Below are 21,757 nucleotides of genomic sequence, written 5' to 3' on the forward strand. Positions count from 1 at the left end.
ATGGGGTGACTGGGTGATAGACATTGGGGAGGGTTGCTACGGTGAGCGCTGTGAACAGCGCAAGACTGTTGAATCACAGATCTGTACCTCTGAAACAAACAATACATTATATGTTAAAAAAAAAAAGAAGAAGAAGATAGCAGGAGGGGAAGAATGAAGGGGGGGAAATCGGAGGGGAAGACGAACCATGAGAGACGATGGACTCTGAGAAACAAACTGAGGGTTCTAGAGGGGAGGGAGGTGGGAGGATGGGTTAGCCTAGTGATGGGTATTAAAGAGGGCACGTTCTGCATGGAGCACTGGGTGTTATACGCAAACAATGAATCATGGAACACTACACCAAAAACTAATGATGTAATGTATGGTGATTAACATAACAATAAAAAATTAAAAAATAAAAAACCACCAAACCTACAAGAATTCATATAAAATAGAATTCATTTCAGGAACGAATCAGTTACTTATTTTTGTTTTCAGAACAAGAACTGAAAAATCACTTTGCTTTCTTGAATATCTTTTTTCAGATTTTATTTATTTGACAGAGAGAGCACACGCACACATACAAGCAGAGGGAGCGGCGGAAGGAGGGGGAGAAGCAGACTCCTCACTAAGCGGGGGGAGCCTGATGCGGGACTCGATCCCAGGACCCCGAGATCATGACCTGAGCCAAAGGCAGACGTTTAACTGACTGAGCCTCCCAGGTGCCCCCTTGAATAGATTTTTAAGTGAATGCTTGCATTTCCTTACAAAATTGTCAGATTTAGTGGCCTGATCCCCACCTCTGCCACCAATAGTCCAAAATTTGGAAAGAAAAACTCATCTCAAGTTTGTAGTTGAAGAAGAAATCTTTATGACCCACCAATTTTTCTTTCAATAACTTCCCTAGTAAAGAAACTGCAAAGTTACTTTTTAATGCAGGTACATCACTGTAATTTAACTTTTACTTCAACAGGTTGTAATTTTAAATAAACTAATTTTTCTGTGGTGCATCAAAATGATCATTAACCCCACATAATATTCTTCTCTAGTTGGGCTACTTGCAAGTTTAAAATTACGATTACTTGTGGACATACATAAATATCTTCTTTCCAAACATTCCGCTGTTACAGACTCAACTGTGACCCTTGGGTTCAAGCCACCTAACACCACTATGTGAGTAAACTAATGAAGACCACACCCCTTTGTGCTTTTACCACCATTTTCTCTTGTGGAATTTATAAAGAAAGAAAAACACAGAAAAATGGTACACAATGTATACTATTTTCATGTCTTTTTAACACTTAAAATTCACGGGTTCGCACTCTTGGGCTCCTTCAGTGACTCTCGGGAGGCCCCGGTTTTCCACGTGCGGAGTGAGTTTCAGAGCAGACACGTGGGATCAGCTGCCGCCTTTGCCCGTGGCCCCCTCTCGATGCTCTCACTTCACTTCCTCACTGAATTCAAGGAGCACACGTTGTGAACTGTGTTAAGGGATTAATTATTAAACCCTTTGGTATTTGTGCCTCTTAGTGATTAACTCTCATCTGTATTGAACAATTATTTCTAGAATGTTTAATTTCTCACAAGCACCTTTGATTTCCAGCTCAAATTTTTATGGTCATAAACAATCCTAACAATTTACATATTTATAAGTATTTCCATATATGTTCATTAACCTTTTGACAATAGAATGATGGTTTTATTTTTGCAATAATTCATTATATTTAGAAAAATATCACTCATAAAGCTAAGACAGGTTTGATCTGTTTTTTTCAAATTTTCAGAGTATTAGATCATTGTGAGCCTAATTAAAGTCTGGCAGCTAACAGAAAAGATTCCAATAAAACTACAGAATTTCTAATGGAGATTTTTAATACCACTGTTTTATACAATGTATGCTAATTAATCAATCTGGCATTAAATTTTTGATTGGGTAATTTTGGGAAAGCAAGCCAGAGAGTATAGATAAGCAAGGTAACCCACAGACATGCAAGGAGGGAGCTGCCATCTGTCCGGACCAACTTTAGTGCCACCCCCCCCACCCCCCCTCCCCCCGCTGCTCTCAAACCCGGCCAGCCTGGACATCAGCGCTGGGGCAGGAGAGAGAGAGGGCGGCTGACGAGGAGAACTCCCTGCCGTGGCCTGCCGTGGCCCTGGGACACAGAGCCGGGGCGGGGGGGCAGAGGGATCGGCAATCTGTGCTGGGTGTGACCCAGGAGGAAGGGACGGGGGCCAGTGAGCAGACAGCAGAGACTCCTCCAGGCCACGTCTGTAAAGAAACGTGGCCTTGGTGCTGCAAGCAGCAGGGACCACGGAAGGGTGTTAGCCACAGGAGCAGCGCATACGTGTGCATATGTGTGCCAAGCAGCATCACCGGGCGGGGGGGGGGCCTGCTGATGGAGCCACGGTGGGGCCAGAACCCGTGCCCGCCACTGCACTCACCCTGCACGTGGACCTTACGTCATCACGGCGCTGCCACCGTCACGATCAACCCTTCGCTCCCACGCCCTCTGAGATCCTTCTCGGGCAGAACGCCCTCCTCGGCCCCGACCCCCGCGCCCTGCCTGGGGGCACGTTGGGGGCCCAGCAACCACCCGGTGCACCGAGGAAACACATCCCCAGCAAATATTTACAGACTTTAAAAATGGACCCTAGCAAATACGGAGAACTCTCCGTTGAACTTTCATTGCAATTATAATGATCATTAATTCTCAAAGTGACAGAATTTAACAAACAGAAAACAAACCCATAATCCATAGAAATAAATGCCTCTGGCTTTTTCTGATCAATCCTCACCCCACCCTGCAAGGCATTAAATTTCATTAAAATTTGTATCTTAAAGAATTGTTACATCATGACTACTTCTTTACTACAGTTACAAGTCCACAGGGAGGAGCCACCCCCGACCCTGAGTGTGGACGATCTACGCCACAGGACAGGGGCCGCGTCCCGCACACGACTGCACCCCGCCAGCGCCCGTCAGCGGCGAGCTCGCGCCAGGGCCGCAACACAAGGCTTACAGTCGTCACCACCAGAGTCCCGGCTGGGAAATAAGGACACAACAACCCCCCAAACACCAACCAAGCTTCGTGCATCCTGTGTCTAGAAAGAAAACACACCGCTGACCTCTTAGGATGGCCCCTCCTGTTCCAACTACAATTTTAAAATGTAATACTAATTTTCAATATCTAGAAGGTGATAATGTCCTGACAAACAGGTGATGAGTAACACGGGAGAAGAAGTAAATGTGACACTGTGTGAAGAACTCAGTGAGATACTTCTTCCTTCGCGGCGGGAGGACGCAGGGGAGGACGGCACAGCGGGCCCTGGCCTCCGGCACCGACGCAGCCACCACGGGCTGTTCCGCGGAGGGCTACTTGGCGCAGACACTGGTCCGCCGACCGGAAGCCAGCCCTCGCCCCCGCTCCCCTGCAGCCGGCCGTGTGTTCCCGTGGGAGCTGACTCCCGCCAGGGGCCCTGGGAGGGCTTCTGCCAACAGCACGGGAGCGTTTCAGAAGCACAACGACCCGCAGGTACGAACGGCCCGAGACTGGCTCCGCACTGGCCGGGCCGGGCGGACAAATGTCCCTCTCTTACAAACGGCCAGGACTAGAATCCAGGGTCCGAACAGCCGCCCTGTGGCTGGCTGTGATGGGGCCAGACCGCTCCTGCCCTGGAGGCCACAGTCTTAACTCCTCGTCCTGTGCGGCGAGCCTGAGTGCAGACGAACGAGCCTCAAGAACGTATCCTGCTTCTGATCCCTCGGCACATCCTACCGTGCTTACGGCAGGGACAGGGATATAGAAAGGGGAACAACCAGATAGGGTTAGTACAGTAACTCTCCATTATAATTTATCACGGTTTTTCTAATTAAAAACTCTGAAAGGTGTTCCGGTGTCTCAGCTCAATGCATTATTCAAAATGCACGCCCTTCAATATGGCGCACTGCAGCCATTCACCTAAGACCGTAAGTCACTGAGAGCGTGAGAATTCCTACACTACTTACCGAAACCCTGAGTGCTCATGATGCCCCTCAACAGACTCATAAAACTAAATGCTGCACAGCCATTAAAAAACCTTTGCATTCCTAAAATCACGGATGGGGGAGCACCTGGGAGGCTCAGTTAGCGAAGCATCCAGCTCCTGATTTCGGCTCAGGTCATGATCTCGAGGTCATGGGGTTGGGCCCCACGTGTCCCTCTCCCTCTGCTTCTCCCCCCACCCCATTCATGTGCTTGCTCTCTCTCTAAAAAAATTAATAAATACAAATCGTAAAAAATGAAAAAAATTAAAATCACGGATGGGGAAGGTATTCATGGTGCAGTAAGAGGGAAGTTCACACTACATGACGTATATACGAGCTCACTTCTGTGGAAATGTTAACACATATGTCTATACGTCTCCATATAAAGCTTTGGAAGGATCGATACACTACAAGGTCAATCACAGTTCCGTCTGGCCAGTGGATTTTTAAAAACAGTCTTCTGTTTTATCTGAATTTCCCTGTCTCCTTATTGCATCTAACACATTACTTGTATTTTAATCAGGAAAAAAACACTTCAGTTTTGAAAACGATGCCCAGCAGATGCGCTTAGGAAAAAAGAAACTGAAGGGTGCCACGACCCCCCCGAAGGGCGGGGCGGCGCCCTACCTGAGAAGCAATGTTGAGCGTGACCGTGTCCAGTCCTCCGGAGAGCAGGCCCTGAGTATCGGCCAGAGTGAGCGTGACACTAGCATCTCCTCCGACTGCTGATGAAGCCATGACCAGGTTCTGAGCAGACATGGCCGATGGAGACATGGGTGTCGTCGAAGGGAGGCTTCCAGGGGTAGCATTCAGCTCTGCGAAAAAGGAAGACGCACTTCAGCGGCAAAGCTGGGCAAGTCCAGGCATAACAGGACGGGAGGGTGGTTTCAGGAAGGAACTATCTGTCAGAATCGGCGTTTACATTACCTAAGCTTCTGAAACTACACCGAGATAATCGCAGAATCTCTCATTCCAATTTTAAGGCCAGGCTTCTACAGTTTCTGAATCTCTTTATGCATAAATACACTTTGCTTAAGTATAATATCAGGAAAAACACAGTAAAAGAGTAAAAATGTGACGCTACAGTCCTAGTCACTACTGCTAAGGCAGGAGGAACTGCCAAGAATTTCCAGGACACTGTCCCCGTCCAGGACCAGAGAGGAGCCTGCAGAGAGGAACCAAACGGGACCCACCGAGCATCGATCGGCAACACGGCTTTACAGTGTGACCTTAACTGCTTAGCCCCCGCCACCCTCCTCTATGTCTGCTAAGGCTGAAATAAACCTCATGCAACCCTTTAAATATTAATTTATCCTGCATGGCATCTCACTTTTCTTTGGAAAAGACAACAAGACTTTTTAATATTTTCCCCTTGCAGCCAATGATAAGAGAAAGGAAGATATCTGGGACAGAATCAGGCAAAGAAAGGCCTTTTCTTTTACAAAACAGAAACTCGGCTGGCAAATGAGATGGGCTGAGCACGGGATTATCAAAGTCCTGTGGTGGACAGCAACAGAAAACAATTTTTTGAGTTTTTACTTGTAAGCATAACACACATGCACATGCGTGCACACACACACACACACACACACACACACTGCTCACCACCTATCCTTCCATTCATCTGACAAACGTGACTTATCATCCCCTGTGTCAGCCACTGGACTAGGTGCTACAGATACCAAGATGGTAACTAAAGCAAAAGGTGAAAACACTATTTCCTAATTAGGTTCAAAAACAAAAAGAGACTCCTGTGGATACTTTGCTGTGACTTGGGTCCCATTAGTCCAGAGCCTCTGCTCTGCGTCAGGGGCCAACAGGGAAACTAGGTTACTTACTTGTAACTGGAGTCCTCCAAATACAATGCCTCCATAGATCCACACTCTTGGAGTCCCACACTGTGTTGCACAGACCTGGAACCTTCAAAAGCAGTATAACCATTAGGAGGCTAGGAGTCTCTGCTCTGCAGCAGCCACCGGGGCTCCAAAGACAACCTCGTCCGACCCCTCCCACCTTGCTGAGCATCTGCGCAGAGTGGACTGCTAGGACACGCTGGGACCGGAGGAGTGTGGATTTGTGGAGGGTGTATGTTCTAAGCACTCCAGTTACCAGTACCTGGGTCAACCTCGTGTTCTCATGTCACCTCCACGCACCCTTCCTCTTGCAGACTAGCATGCACGTATGATTTTAACATGAGTAGACGAAGACTAAAAAGAAGAATCCTGAGAACATGGCAACGACCAGCTACGTGCACTGATGTTCAATCAAAATCACTAGGGTGAAGACTGGGGTTGGGCCATCAAAGCGCCCGGTCAAGAGAAGCACGTGGTGAAAGGCTCACCGGAATTATATCTACAAAGAGTGAAACCAGATGCTAACGGGGTTCACTGCGACCACAAGGCCAAGACTTCAAGCCTCACCCGAACTCCTGAAATAAAGGAATGTCTCTTCTCCGCTCCTCACCAGCAGAATCGGACTCCCTGATGATCATTAATGCAGTGAGGGGGTCCAGGACTGTCAGGCACAGGAAATCCAAAGAGAAAACAAAAGCCTGTCACTGAGCTGAAGTGAATCCCAACACGGAGGTCAGTGGGGACACTAACCTCAGCCAGTGCTAGACTTCACATCTCTATGCCAACAGTGTGTGAATGAATGTTCAGCTATGTTCCACATTCAAGACATTTTCCACCAAGAGGATGGTATCAGTTCAAGTAGAACTTCTATCCTCAAAATGGTCCAAAAACAGGTAATGTGAGTAGGAAAAAATGAAGTTTTCTTAAACACGCAATAGCATAACTAATTAAATGCTATAATTACATTTGTTCAATATATAGTTCTTAATTATATAGAAAAAGATTTATTTAAAGCTCTAGAAACCACAGTTTCATTCAAACTAAATACTCTCAACCTGGAAATTAAGGTTGAATACTTGAGCACAGACTGCAAACTCTCACCTTCAGTCCTCATTTACCGGCTCTGAAACCACAAGTCCTCCAGGCCACATCGCAGAAATCTAAGTCTTACTCAGTTTACGGTTCTAACTCAAAAAAAGTCATCTCTAAAGGATGAGTAAATCCCTCATGGTCATCAAACCCATCACTGTCTTAAATCCTTGTTGGGATAATCTTTATAGCTTCTGAGAAAACTTAATGATAATTCTGGAAAGTTTCATAAGCAGTTTAAAGGATGTGAGATCAGTTTTCTTCTTGAGATAAAAACGTGGCAAGAAAGGTGTGTGTGTGCTGTGGGGGGACTGCGGGAACAGGGAGACACATCGTCCGGCCATTCATCCCCAAGGAGAAAGTGGGGAGAATGTCCTCCGTAATTATAAAATGTACCCACAAATGGGAAATGTTAAGACTTCTGAGCTGCTGGGAAGGAAGTAATTGATCGTACTTAAATCTGGAAGAAACAAAATAACCTTACAAAGGAAGGAAAAACAGAATTGTGGCTTTTTTTTCCCACTGAAAACATGACTCAATTTATTTATCAAAATTATGTTAATAGTGGACAAAGGTAAGAACCAAAAGATAACAGCCATTTGAGATAAATTCCTTAAAAAGCTGTGCTAAACTTCCAGCCCGTTAGTAACACCTTCTGCCTCTGCGAGGGCGCTCACAACACGTGGGACCACATCCTAAGAAAACCACGTGTGTCCGGTGTTGTCGTGGATGCGTCAGGGTCAGACCGTGAAGCGGCCTCCGACCCCATGTCAGGTATCTGAACAGAAGCCCATGCTTCTGTCTTGCACGGGGAACGCTGCGGTCCTTGTTTATTTACATGCCCCTGAAAGGGAACGCCCTTGTTCTTTTCAGTGCTGCAGTTAAGATGCCAAGGGCCAGATCTGTCCCAGAGGCTGAAAGCCTCAAGGGCATCTCGTGCCCAGCGGGAACTCCAGGGGACAACAGCCCCGGGCACCTGCGCTGTGCTCTGATCTAAAGGGCCACATAAAGTGGCACTTGCAAACACTGAGAGTTTTTGTTTTACTGTTTTTCTTAGAAGAGGCATGTCTAATCACAAAGGCATTTTAGTTTCAATTCCTGGTGTGGCTTGAAGCTGGGCCTGGGAGTGACTCTGACCCTCAGGAAAACGTTGCCCTTTCAAGACGCAATCTCTTAACTGATGTTATACCCACAGGGTCAGTTCCACTATTATAACTCGTAGCAGCGGAACATGCAAACCCCCAAAAATACCTGCCTACCATCAAGGATTGAGTAGTTCAACGCAGGAAGAATCTCTTCCCATATCCAGGTTTATTCAAAGATGCCAAAGGTACCGGAGGACATAATACAAGTGCTCATAGAAAACTAACCCTCTATGTATAATAGCAGATATTACATCATTAAACATTCTAAATTAGGAGCTCAACTTTTATTTCACTAAATTCCTTGGAAGAAAATTTTAAATAAGGCACCAAATTACGCTAAAGGAAAGAAACGTTCTCAGCTGGCTCTAAGACAGTAAAGTGTAAAGAAGAGACAAAGATTAAGTCAGGAAAAGGGGAACGTGTGTGGTTTTTAAAGGACCACGAGTGCATGATTCACAGTGGCCTTATGCACAACAGCTGTTCCAAACACCCCCCACCCCCACCCCACCCCCCCGCTGCACGGAGAGACCGCTCCCCTGCAACATGACATCTGTCACTAAGTGTGCAGGCGACGCAGCAGGTAAAAGACCCCACGTCTCACCAACCAGATGCCGGCAGAGCCCCCGGAGCGCATGTGTTCTCCACCCTGAGCAGAACACGTCCCACTTTCAACGAAGTCGTCTGCTGTACCAGCAAACATCCAGGATCGCCAAAGGAGCATAAAAAACCACTCCATTTAAATTAAAACACCGAGAACTCTCCTGGTCTTTCCATCCACTTGCCAAGGGCTCATTAAAGAGGTCAAGCAGAGCTTCCAGAGAGACGCATGATCCCACCCCTGCCGGCCAGTTCGCGCCCCAGGGAAGCGGGCCGGGGAGAGCCGGGACTGCTAACGTTCCAGAACGGAGCCCACGAAATACAGAGAGCACAGATGCAATGGAAACATCACGGGCCAGAAATGCAGCTGGGATTCTGACAAAGTCCTTAACCACACAGGTGCCCGCGCACACGTGAGCAGACGAGCGGGGTGGACAGAAAGCTCCTCCGCTGTGCCGAGTGGCCCGTGCCCCGCTTGGACGTGCCAGCCCGCCTCAGCTCACGGGCCTCCGTTCAGCACCGCGCCGCCACTCAGGATAGACGCCCCGCTCTCACAGAAGCCGACCCCAGCAGGTCAATGCCCTGTGGCCTCGGACCTGCTCTCCTCTATCTGTCGTTACCGCCACAATTTTACAATGCTTTACAGATTATTCAATGAAGTCTGTGCTCCGTCAGTTTCTAGGGTCCAAAATGCAAAGGGGCTACGTCTGTCCTGCTCAGTGTCACGTTCCCAGATTCACTACAATTCTTACCACACGATACACTTACAGTCTTTTGTTGAAGAAATGAACTAGTGTGTAAGAAAGCATTTCAAATAGGCATGAAAAAAAGCCTTCCTGTAGCTACTAATATATCTAAAAATTAATTTTTTTCTCAAAAAATGATAAAGTTGGAAAATTAGAAGGCTAAGAAATGAAATAAAATCTCTACAAGATAAAAAAAAAGGAGACAGGCATGTCATCGTAATGTGATGACGAGTCCTTGTGAATCTGAAACTTATTTTACTGGAGCTCATTTGCTTTTATTTGTCAAAGTCTACACTTCAAAACCTTAGAAAGACGCCTTTTTAAAACCGTGTTCTCGTCGTGTGGGCTGGCGCCGGGAGAGTCTGGCTGCGGGGCACAAGGCCATGAGCTAGGCAGGTCCCCGCACAAGCGGCGGGGGGCAGCTTCGGGACGGAGTCCTGAAAATGCCCACGCGCATCAACATATGGCACCCTGTCTATCTGAATGAGACGACTCACTTTTACTCCTCAGTCGGCAGAACGACTAACTGGTGGGTAACTCTAGAGCGGATCTGTATCCTGGACGGAGAGACGAGCGCGCGTCCCGGGGGGCAGAACACGCCGCTGACACACCAGTCAGGAAAAAAGACGGGCGCCTTCCCTCCTGCGACCGGGGCACAGCCCTGCGACTGGCTCCCGGATCACGTCCCTGGTGCTGACGGGCCGGCTGCATACCTGAGGAGTTCAGGGTCGCGCTCTGGGCGAGCAGCTGGTCACTGCTTATGGTTAGGGTGGCGCCGGCGGACTGACCACTGGCAGCAGGAGCTGAGAGCCTTATGCTTCCGTTCACTTCACTACTTCCATTAGCATTGTGCTGAATAAGATCTTGACCTAAATGGAAATTAATATTGTGATATCTGAAAGTAACACGTTAGGTCACATCCCGGCAAGCAGGTTAAACATAAAATAACATGCTATTAAAATGAAAGCTGTTTCATTTATGGTAATATTTACAGAAAAGAATGAAAAGACCATGAAACACACTTCCCCTAAATGCCACTATTTGTTCACACTCTCCAAGCTGTAAAGCATTTTGAAGTGCTTCTCAAGAGCTCTACTTTGCCTCAGTATTTAGGCACTTAAAATTACAAACTTTGTTGAACAGAACTTACGGCAAACGTGTGTTTAAGTGGATCGCAGGGACACGATAAAATGGCGCCCGACCCTCCCCTGACCTCCCACCGCCGGCGCTCGAGGAAGCAGCGACGCTGCGGCTCCTGGCTGAGGCTCCCCGCACCACGGCCCTCGGGGCTCACACGTGCTTGGGGTGCACGCCCACTGGGGGGCACTGGCCTTCGGTTCTAAACCTGCACACGCCAGCTTCGGTAGCCACAGCGATCACATGCTGTAGGGAAACATGCACGGGAGAACTGGACAGTCTGCTGACGTGTCCACGGAACCCACACTGAATGCTTCGGGAAGACTGGACACAAGCAAGTTACCCTAAAAAAAAATCTACTGTCAAGTTAGGCTTAAGCGAGACAACTCTGCGAACTGGAGGGAAAAGCATCAAAAGGCAGAAGGACGCTGCCCTTGGCTGTTTCATCAGCGGCATCCTCACACCGCTCTACAGAAACAGAAAGGGGACAGCAGCTGTGCGTGCCGGGCACGGGCAAAATGGAAAAGGCAGAACTCTGATCAGCACAGCAGACCCGTCTTCAAAAGGCCTGTGGATGAAGGGTCAGAGTACGTGGGGGACCACTTTTTTGATCCTCTGCTGAAAACTGCCTGAGACATCAGATAAGAGGGCTTTGGTATAGAGGAACTAGATCATTTGGGAGCCTGAGCACTATTTTTGCCTTTTACCCAATGTTCAGTTTCTTTCTCAAATGACCTCTGAACTGCTAAAAGTCCACAAAACTTCACTGATGTAATAATTGTTTCCTAACATGGACAAACGTGTATAATTATACACACTAATGGAAAAAAGAACTTCCTACAAAATAACTGAAAATCCTACCTAGACGCTTTCAACAAGTGACCATAAATAGAAAGTCTTTCTCCTACAGCCTTTTCAGCACGGAGTAAGGAAACGCTGCCGTGTGAGTTGCCAATTCCCATGAGCACAATAATGACGACTGAGAACAAGAAGTCTCAAGCCCAAGGTTTGGGCAAACCCCGTGTCATCAACTGGCTTAAAGATTTCTCCGAGGATAAACCTTTATAGCTAATTTTTTTTAAAAAATTGGTTAAATTCGTCTCCTTACTGTTTTGAAAATACTGATAAGTAATAAAATAACTTCATGATCAAGAACAGGAAAACACAGAAGGAAGAGTAGCACGATCCAGACGCTAAGTAACACACGGTCTGAGCCGTCAGCAGGGCCCCTGCAGGCCGGGCCTGTTGTGCAGGACTAGCACAGTGCCTCACATACTGAGGGCAGTCAGGAAAAGTGAACTCGCTCAACAAGCAAGTTCCTTAAAATAAAAAAAGTATTAAAACTCAGATATATACAAAGAACCCAGGAAGGCAATTGGATTATGTAAAATTGAAAGTTAATGTTTGCTGCCTAATAGCATCTAAAATCACTCCATGTCACTCAAAACCAAAACTCCATCCAAGAACAGGTTCAAGTTTGTCACATGCAGTAAAAGAAATAAAGACACTCCCTAAAAAAGAAAGCTTTTCGTTTCCTTCTGAATAACTTTTCTACTGCACTCACATATTTTGCAGAAATCTCCCTGAAACGCGAGTCTATTCACCTGGCCTGCTCCCCTGGCCGGGTCGGTCCAGGAGTCTGCCCACCACTACTCCCTGTGTTTTAAGGGAAAATGCTCCCACGTCCACCATGAAGCTCCCTCTTCCCCAGCGACAGTGTCCTGCCTCCTAGCAAAACATTTTTCCTGTCTTTAACAACCACCTCATAAGGCTGCTGTGAGGCCTAAATAAATTAGTATTAAATGCGTCAATATTTGTAAAAATACTAGAATAGTGCCTGGCACATAAGGGCCACAAAAATTATTGCTACATTTACCGAACAGCTAGGAGTCACGTGGGCAAAGCACACCGATAAAATATGCTGCAGGCTGAGGTAGAGGAGAACGTGCTGGGAGAATTAATGACACCGGAGGACAATCTGACCGCGAGCGCAGCCGTCTCGACACGTAGGACTGGTTTGCCGAGTTCAAGGCACCTGCACACCCAGAGGGTACTTTCTACCTGTTCACAGACTTCCCAGTGCCTCAGAGCACAGCTTGTGCAGGACCCCGGGGAGGAGCGGAGGCATCTAGAAATGTGTCCGCGCACACGTCATCCCAGCCACACGCCTCCAGTTTAGCGGAGCAGGAACACGGACGAAGAAGCTATGTAGCCCGCTCTCCGTGGACCAGGTCAGTGTGTCAGGACAACAGACTCAAGCTGGAGGACAGGAGTAACTCTCCCTGTTAATTTCTGGTATTTGAACTGTGACACTATTTCACTAAACCTGAATTTCCCACATTTATTACAAATGCATATTGAGCACTGGCTGTATGCAAAACTCTGTTTTGCAAAAACAAACAAACAAACAAATAAACACACATACACATATGAATAAGATATACTCAAATCGCAGGGAAAAGCAGGTTTAAAATGTGAAGTGACTAACCAGAGATGGTCAGGGTGATTTCCTGGGGAGACCCTGAGGATGACGCAGCGGTGGGCCCGGCAGCCTGCGCCAAGACCTGGCTCAGACTTGAGTTGTTAATGGTCAGGGTGATCTCGTGGGGGCCGCTGGAGGTGGACACCAGGCCTTGCGATGTCATCACCTGAGAGAGGTCTTGAGTCCCTGGTCATCATTACAAAACAAAATAAAGCTGGGCTTAAAAAAATAGTAATTTTCTCCTTTTTTATATTAAAAATGTTTAGTGAGACAGTTATTTCAAAAGAAGATTCAAAAGAAGACATCAGTCATCTCTAATTCCCTCCTGCAGAGAGATAAGAGAGGCTTACGCTGAAACCGGAAGCCAACAGGACCACGGGAACAGGTGCGGGTAGCGATCTATGAGCGTACGGTGAGTAGACATCACTTGTCACCGGGGAAGCTTGGGTACACTTGGGACATTTGATGTGTTTGCTGAGCTTCCCAAGGACAGAAGGGGCAGCCCAGTGTCCTCAGTGCACACGGCGCTCACTTACCACTGCTGCTGGTGGTCATCACAGGGTCCTGCTCAGACAGCGGGCCGATGGTCAGACTGGCGGACGTCACGGTGGGCTGTAAGGACAGGCCAGGGATGGGCTGGATGACGACACTGGCTGGGACCGTGCTGTCCTGGGTCTGAAGAGAGCTGCTCTGTGAGGCCAGGCCGGGCTCCCCCGGCAGCTGCTGAGTAAGCAAGTTGCCCTGCTGTAACGTTTGCTGCAAAATAGTCGGGTCAATCTGCAAAGCAACAGAGATACTCGTCGTGGGAAGTTCTTGCTTACGTGCGATTCTGACCACATCGAAGCCCGGGATGCCATGGCACGCGTCGTACCTGCAGCGTGATGTTATTAATGCTGGAGGCATCGATTCCAGAGATCTGAACGTTGGGGCCGACTAGGTTAGCGGCCAACTGTAACTGTATGCCCTCCAGGGTGGTCAGGCTCCCATCCGTCAGGGACACTGTCCAGTCACCGCCGGCTGCAGGGAGAGACAATGCAGATGACTGCCTTTGGAAAAGCTCCTTCGACAGGAAAGAAGCTCATTCTCACGTAGGGCTTTTTATATACCCAAGTCCCACACCTCGCCAACATGATCTAGTCACAGGTACTAATAATTACTCCACGCCATACCCACACCTTAGCTGATTCAGCACAAAACAAATTCTCTGAAATAGATATTATCCATCTTAAACACACCCGGAAACTGGGCTCAAAGAGATTATGTTGATTAGCCCAAGAGTTAAAACAGCAATGAATAATCGTGTTTTTTCAGGCTTTAATCACTCCACGGGTCACATACACAGAAAGAAAGCCACAGGACATGTCTGATAGCTAGAATCAGTCACTCTGTCAATCCACGAAACACATAAATGGCCAAAATGTATACTTTTCAAGCACAAGGTGACCCAAGAGCAGTTAGCGAACTCTCCCATGTTATCTACACTGTTCATGAGGAGTTATCAAGCACATCTCACTGTGAAGTCCGTGGGAGGATGCTGAGAAAAACACACATTTAAACTCAGTAAGAAAAAGCAGATGTCGTGAAAGGAGAAGGAATGGAAGGGGAACTCATCTGCACAATGAGATTTTAGTCTTCCCAGCTGCCCTCTATGGGGAACTTCCAAGGAAGACACAAGTCGCCCAGCTCCCAGCAGCGTGCCCCCAGCAGACAGGCAGGCGGTGTCCGCGCCCTCAGGGCCCCCTCCCCAGTGCCCCGGGCTCACCGGACACGGAGGCAGGAAGAATAGCCTGGCCCACCAGGCCTTGCTGAAGTACGTTTTGATCGAACTGTCCCGTGAGAACAGAGTTGTTCATGATGAACACGTTGGGGTCGGTGGACGTCGGACTGAGCAGGTTCACGGGCTGCAGTCCCTCCGAGGAGCTTCGAGTCACTGGCTTCCGCGCCTTCTTGGGGTCGGGCTTATAATGGAACTGCATGTGAGTCTTCCTCCGCCCCGACGTGCGGAAGCGCAGCTCACAGTGGGGACACTTGAAAGGCTTCGCTCCTGTGTGCAGACGCATGTGCACCTTCAGGCTTCCCTTCGTCGAGAAGGCGTTGCTGCAGACGTGACAGCTGAAGAGCTTCTGACCTGTGGGGAGTCCAACCCTTGGTCAGCGGGGGCCGGCGGGGTGCTGACCCCGGGGGCCCGAGCACTTGAAGGGAGCCCCGTGCGCCCACAGGACGCCCTGCAAGGGACAGAGTGCTGCTACACAGACTCTGAAGTGAGTAGGCGGTCTACAGGGTGAGCCCGGCGCTGTCCCCGTGCTCAGATTCTGCGGCGCGTGGGCACCGCTGCCCACCCTGAACCTCGGCGGAAGCTGAGGCCAGCGTCCCCGTGCCTCAGTGCAGAAAGGGCACACGCGTGTCTCGGCAGCTGTCTCTCACACCCGCACAGGGGGACAGCGCCCTGGGGCCACAGGTGTGCATCACACGTTCAGCCCCAGGGACTCTGCGCTTTTCCTGTGTCCAGGGCATGATGAGGGCCGTGGAGCTGGACCTGAGTGCCCTGTCACCCACCTACTCTGCCCCAGAGAGGCTCTGGGAGGACAAAAGCATCCTGGTTTTCTGTTTCCCTCTACTGCTCCCAGAAAGCAAAACTGACTCTTATTTACCAGGGTGGGCACACGGGGACTCACCCCAGGCGAGGGAGGCCTGCTGTCCCAACCCTGCCCAGGGGCCTCAAAGGTCACCCGAGGAGCCCAGCGTGGAGGAGGAGGCCTGAAAGGTATTCCTCACAGAGACTCTTCCTTCTGTTCCTTATGCGTGGGAGCCAGCCCTGAATCCTGCGTCTGCGAGTCGTCCTGAACACCACCGGCACCGGCCGTGCGAGCGACCACCCCCCACCGGACCTGGGATGCCGAGCGGACCCCTCCTGGTCCTCGGCAGCTCACGGCGTCACACAAGATAGACAGACACATGGCACCTAACAAAGTGACAGAAACACTTCCCACAGAAGAGACAAACTACATTTACGTATCTGTTTAATTCCAAATATTGACCTATCAGAAAACAATCATACGGCTTTACATAAATGTGTAAAATTTCTTTTGTGTATTTTTGGTCAGTTCTGCCAGTAACCAAAAATTAGGAATAGAAATTAGTTTGATAACCATAATCCTCTACCATTTCCTAAGAGTTCACCACGTGCCACTTTCTAAGCGATAACTGGAGGCTCAGAGAAGTGGCTCGGAAGTGGACACACACCTCCAACCTGGCAGACGTGTGAAGCCTGCCCCCCTAACCACTGGGATGTCCCGTGCACATCAAGAAGCAAAGCCTCAATATATTTTCACTAGGACAGCTCACCTTCAGTTCCCTCAAATGAGATCAAGGGGAAAAAGTGGCCGTTGAAAACTGGACGTTAATATTTTTCCTTTATAACATTTCCCCCCCACATAAAAAGAATTATTACCTGTGAACTGTAATGAGATTTGCTAAATCCCCAGATCTTGTAAAACCTCAACAAGCCAAATCTTTTTGGCCTAAATGAGACTAAGGAGTAATTTTCTTAACAAAGGTGTTCAAATCTGAATAAAAATACAAGACAACCTATAGCCTGGCATCTGAGATCAAGCTCCTTCTCCTCAGTGTTATCTGGGTCATATCCCCCAAGTCAGGAATCAAAAATCCTTATATACCCATTTCTCCGTGGCTCAGGATTTTTAATCTTTCTATGGTTTTGAAAGTATTTCTGTGGGCAAGATACACAGGAACAAACCTCAAACGCCCTTGCAAGGCCCCTGCGTATGACACAGCCACTGTCCTTACCTGTGTGGGTCTTCACGTGGCAGTCCAGAGTCGACTTAACGGTAAAGCTCTTCCCGCATTCGTCACATTTGTATGGCTTTTCTCCAGTGTGGATCCGAACATGCCTAGCCAGAAAGCATTTGCAATGAAGTGATTTTCAGTTTAATTTTACATACATTGACAAACAACCTCATAACTATCCGCATAAATGAAAATTATGTGTTAGTACAGGCTGAATACATTTGGCCACATAAAACCTTTAATCTTCGCTCTACACAAAACACCACAAACAAATCCAGGAGAAAACAAACAAGCAAAGAAGTCTGCAAGACCAGTGAAAGCAGGGGCTTTCTTTAAAACCAAAGAGCGCTTATGAATTGGTAAGAAGATGAGAAGGATCACAGTGGAAGGACGGGCAATGCACAGCTTAGAGAAGAAACACACGCGGCCAAAGCCCCGTGAAAGGGTCCGGCCCGTACTCAGCACCTAAAAGGGCAAATTAAAAGGGTAAGAGAGCATTTCCCTCATCCGTGTGCTGAGGGCGCAGTCGGAGTGGTTGGGGAGCATTGAGAGGCCAGCGGGCATAAGTGGTACAGCCCGTCGGGAGGCCAGCAAGCGGCATCTGCCAACACTGGCCCCACGCTCCCACGGGTGCACGCAGAAGCACTCAGCGCGGTGCCCACGCGGGACTCGTGCGGGACTCTGCGGCGGTCGCGCGCTGCTCGTGTAGTACTTGGGTAGTGCTCATGCGGTACTCACCCGGGGCAAGGGCCGTGCTCGCGCAGTACCCGTGCAGTAATCGAACACAGAAAGCTAAGTGCTCATAGCGGGGTATTATGGGATAAATTTTAGTATCCCCCGAGAACAGAACACGATGTCACCATTAACAGGAAAGAAATGGGTGTGCAGGCACTGACAAAGATGTCTAAGACCCAGTGATGTGCAAAAATTATGCAACAAATAAAATTACAGAACTTAACGCTGACACACATGTGGACATTTCCCAAAACCGTACCTAAGAAACTGCTGACTGGCTGTCTGTGGGGAGCAGGAAGGACCATTTTTCACCTGACGGCCTCCCGTGCTATGCTTCTGTTTTGCTTTGCTTCCCTATGATCTCTGCCCGGTATCAGCAGGACAGGCTGAGCTGCCCACGACTTTTAAATGCAGGACGGAACGAGAGGATCAATCAGCTGTGAGGCTGCCCGGCACTCCTTGCTGTTAGGCATCACTCTCCATGTCGTGACGCAGAGGCGTTCATACGTGCCGACAGCCAAGTGGCTTCTCGCCTCTGCCCTGTGTCCTGGCGGGCTACCCCTCGGCACTGTCCATAGGCCCAGAGCCTCGCAGGGGTCTGACGTGCTGTGTGGATCCCCGCAGCGCTGCCTCCATCACCTCCGACTGGCAGCCCTGGCCCTCAGGGCATTCTCGTCGGGGATTCCCACCAGCCCCTCACGCTGATCTGGCTCTCCCCACCAGCTGCCCTGTATGCTCCCCTCCTGGCGCCCCTCCTGCCAGGTTGCACTCCTACCAACAAAGCTCCCCAATTCCTTCATCAAAGCACCTAGCGCTCTCCTGGCCATATGCTTTGCTGTCTTACTCCCGGCATCGACTGCACCCCTCACCTCAGGGGGTGCCCGGGAGGGACACTGCTGGCTCCCTGTGGACTCTAATCCCCGCTCACCCACTTCACCATCACCCTCACCGGCATACTTCCCTTCCCATGTGGGAAGAAGAGTGCAGGCTAGCTGTCACCTTCTACAGGCTCGCTGGACATGCACTTCCAACCCGGGAGCCACTCTGCCACCAGCCTCGGTCCCACCCACGTGGAGGGTCCTGAGAGCAGCCTGCTCCATCACCCACCACGAAATCCCAACTGCTCTCCCCTGCGCTATGCCGCCCTACACCTTCACCCATCAGCTCCCTGCTAGAGCAAACACTAAGTACCCTGTTTTGTACCGCAGGACAACGCTTTACCTCCCACTTCTTTCTCCCAGGCTCAGCCTCAGGGTCCGGGGTTCTAGTTCTTCACCGTCCTGCTGGACTTGACCTCACGCCAGTCGCTGCTGTCAGGCGGACTGGCCTTAATCACAGGCTGCCTCATGACACTGTCACCATCCACCCTGGCGTGTGCTTGTGCCCTTGCTCCCTACACAGACCAGCCCTCCCGGGGGTAGCAGGTCCCTGATGCAGTCCGCAAACCTACACAGCTTAGCACCATGTCGTCCTCAATAAATAATTCATTTTCTTTCTTTTTTCTTTTTTTTTAACCTGCAGTAGTCCCCCTTATCCACGGGAATATGTTCTGAGACCCCCAGGGGATGCCTGAAAGCACGGATGTACCAAACCCTATGTATACTGTTTCTCCTGTACATACACGATAGTTCTCATGAGGCCGAATTTCTAAATTAGGCCCAGGTAAGAGACTAACTACAACGACTGACGATTAGGTAGAACGACCATAACACCACGCTGTGATACACGTCAGGTGAATGCGCTCTCTCCCTGTCACAGCACGCACCGGACTCCCCCCCACCATCTTCCGGGGGGAAGAGATGACGAAACACCTGCGTGAGGCAGAGGTAGGCCACCACGACCTTGTCACAAAGGTCAGGAGGACGGCCCACTCAGGGGACGGACAGACACCGCGGATAAAGGGGCCTGATCCCAGCACAGCCGTTCAGACTTGCGCACAAGCCATCTACGGAGCGCACTGCTTTCTCATCAACATTCCAAATGAGCCTGAATGGAAGCCCCAGAATCTACGCCGGCTTAAAACCGCCGCTGCAGAAACTGGCCAGCCTCTCGGGAGGCACCAGCCTCCAAAGCGGGCCTCCCTAGCCACGGCAAAATGGTCGAGATGCACACGGACGCTCCCGCAAACGCCGAGAAGGGCACCGGCGGTCTCACCTCACTAGGTCGCTGGGCTTCTTGAAGCTCTTGGGGCAGTACGAGCAGCAGTTAGCGTACTTGGGCTCAGCCTCCAGCTCCGCCTGCCTGTCCTTCATCTCGCTGATGCGGTCCTTCTCGGCCGCCGACTGCACCAGGACCTGCTCGGAGACGGTCGCACTTTCCTGCGGCCGAATCTTCGCTAACTGCGCCGTCTCCTCCTCCGTGAAAGTGATGACCTCAGGACGAGCCTTTCGAGATGCACTTCTTTCAGAATTCTCTTCCTCTTCCTCCATACACACATCTAAATAAAACACAGGAAATGGATCCAATCCTCATAAAAAATTAAGTTTTCACGAAACAAGTAAAATGAAACCAAACAAGTCTGTAGGGTTTGAAGTGAGTTACTCGGTGAAGCTCTCTTTGGGACAAAGGCGTTTCCTTTGCACCGCTAGTCCATGGGGAAACAGAGATGGGTCCCCAGAAGGGAGAGGCACCGTGGTCACCTCATCACAACAGCGCCTCCCTGAGGCTCCCTGACCAGCCCGGCAGACAGCTCCGAAATCACCAGCATCCACACACGACACCAGCCTTCGTAAACACAGACACTCGCTGACTAATACGGGCAAAAGCGGAATTACCATCACATAAAGAAAATCAACAGCCCGACAGAAGACCAAGGTGATAAATTTGCAAAAAGGCCCTAATTAGTTACCAAAAAAAACCCTTAAAATATATACATTTAAGCGTTCTCTCAGTGAGACATGAGGATATATTTACACTGATTGAAAACAAGAATAAGGTGCGATTAAAATCTAACAGAAGGAAAAAAAGTTGGCTGGGAGTGGGAGGTCAGAATGGCATAGATGAGTAAAAACTAAAAGAATAAAACCTCGACAGAAACACCACCTAGCCAAATGGACAGGGGCTAGCACCACTTTCATGACAAGAGCTACGGGGTGTTTCTGTTAGGATAAAGGGAGAACGATGGGAGGGAGGGAAAGAAGGAGAGAAGAAAAGAGAGGGGCCGAGGAGGGGAGAGGGAAGGTGGGCTGTGGAGGAGAGAACAACATCCGGAAAGATTTGGGGCCGTGGGGTACAGACAGTGGCCCCATCAGCACGGATAATGAAAGGTGGAGAGAAAGTCCCAAGAACCCAATCGATATGGCGAAGCCACGGGAGGACAAAGGGCAGTGAAACGGAGCACAACAGACAGAAGACACAGAACCGGACGGTGTCGGGCCAGACTCACTGTCCCAACACACGTGACTGAGGTAGACCCTAGGGTGGGAAGCCAGCGCATCAGCTGCTCTTCCTCAGGGGCCCCAGAGAGGAAGACCTCATGACAGACTGTGTGGAGCTAACACATAGGTAGCAGAGGGGCCAGGCCGCCACAGGAGCCCCCCAGCCGACGGGAAGGAACAGGGGCTCAGACCCGGAGGCTGCTGCATCAGCTCCACACCACGGGGTTCCAGAAACAGTACGCGGTGCCCTACGTCCTGTAACTCACTGCAAGGAGAAGAGTCCTTATTCTCTCCTTGTCCTTCACTCGTCACATGACCAAAGTGGAACAATGAGACTGAAAAGTTGGCGCCACGTCATGACAGAGTCCAAGAGGTCGGAAACATCGACGTTCAGAATGACCCACTGAGGAGCCCAGAGCAGCATCTGCTCTGCTGTGGAGACGTCAGTTTTTACGTCTGAGGTTAGGCACATTTTAAAGACGTTTTCCCCAAATACAAGAACAAGCTACAGGGCCATCCCGTCAGCCGAGCGCAGCGGAGACAACCGTGACCTTGAGGCCAGGTGAGCACAGAGCACACGGGGGTGAGCAACGGGGACAGAAGCCAACGAGCCGCCAGCCTTCTGACGGCTGCGAGCACGCCAACTGACACTCACACCCCAGCTGCGTCACGCTCACTCCACGAACATCCCGCACCAACCGTGTGCACACAGGCCTCACACTGTGGATGGACCACCGTCGGGCGACAGGGCTCAAATGCTGTGTGGTCCAAACAGACAGCAGCACA

The 21,757-nt window shown here is 49.7% G+C and overlaps 1 protein-coding gene across 5 annotated transcripts in view; it reads right to left on the minus strand.

Moving 5' to 3' along the window:
• Positions 1-21,757, minus strand: part of ZNF236 (zinc finger protein 236) — a 104,037-nt gene that overhangs the window by 11,926 nt on the left and 70,354 nt on the right. For 3 of the 5 annotated variants that reach the window (XR_014139525.1, XR_014139526.1, XM_081800987.1), the window contains 8 exons: positions 19,749-20,031; positions 16,860-16,963; positions 14,815-15,180; positions 13,924-14,069; positions 13,589-13,829; positions 13,059-13,238; positions 10,147-10,302; positions 4,631-4,818 (listed from right to left, as the gene is read on the minus strand). Coding sequence is in view for 2 of the 5 variants with exons in the window: in XM_081800987.1 (XP_081657113.1) it covers positions 4,631-4,818; positions 10,147-10,302; positions 13,059-13,238; positions 13,589-13,829; positions 13,924-14,069; positions 14,815-15,180; positions 16,860-16,963; positions 19,749-20,031 (1,664 nt within the window). In the remaining 3 variants the exon portion in view is untranslated. Of the gene's footprint in view, positions 1-4,630; positions 4,819-5,841; positions 5,924-10,146; positions 10,303-13,058; positions 13,239-13,588; positions 13,830-13,923; positions 14,070-14,814; positions 15,181-16,859; positions 16,964-19,748; positions 20,032-21,757 lie in introns of all 5 variants that reach the window. The other 2 variants (XR_014139527.1, XM_081800989.1) reach the window with 2 other exon arrangements.

Source organism: Leptonychotes weddellii, chromosome 13 (genome assembly GCF_054177405.1).
Source record: "Leptonychotes weddellii isolate Sample4059 chromosome 13, ASM5417740v2, whole genome shotgun sequence".
NCBI lineage: Eukaryota > Metazoa > Chordata > Mammalia > Carnivora > Phocidae > Leptonychotes > Leptonychotes weddellii.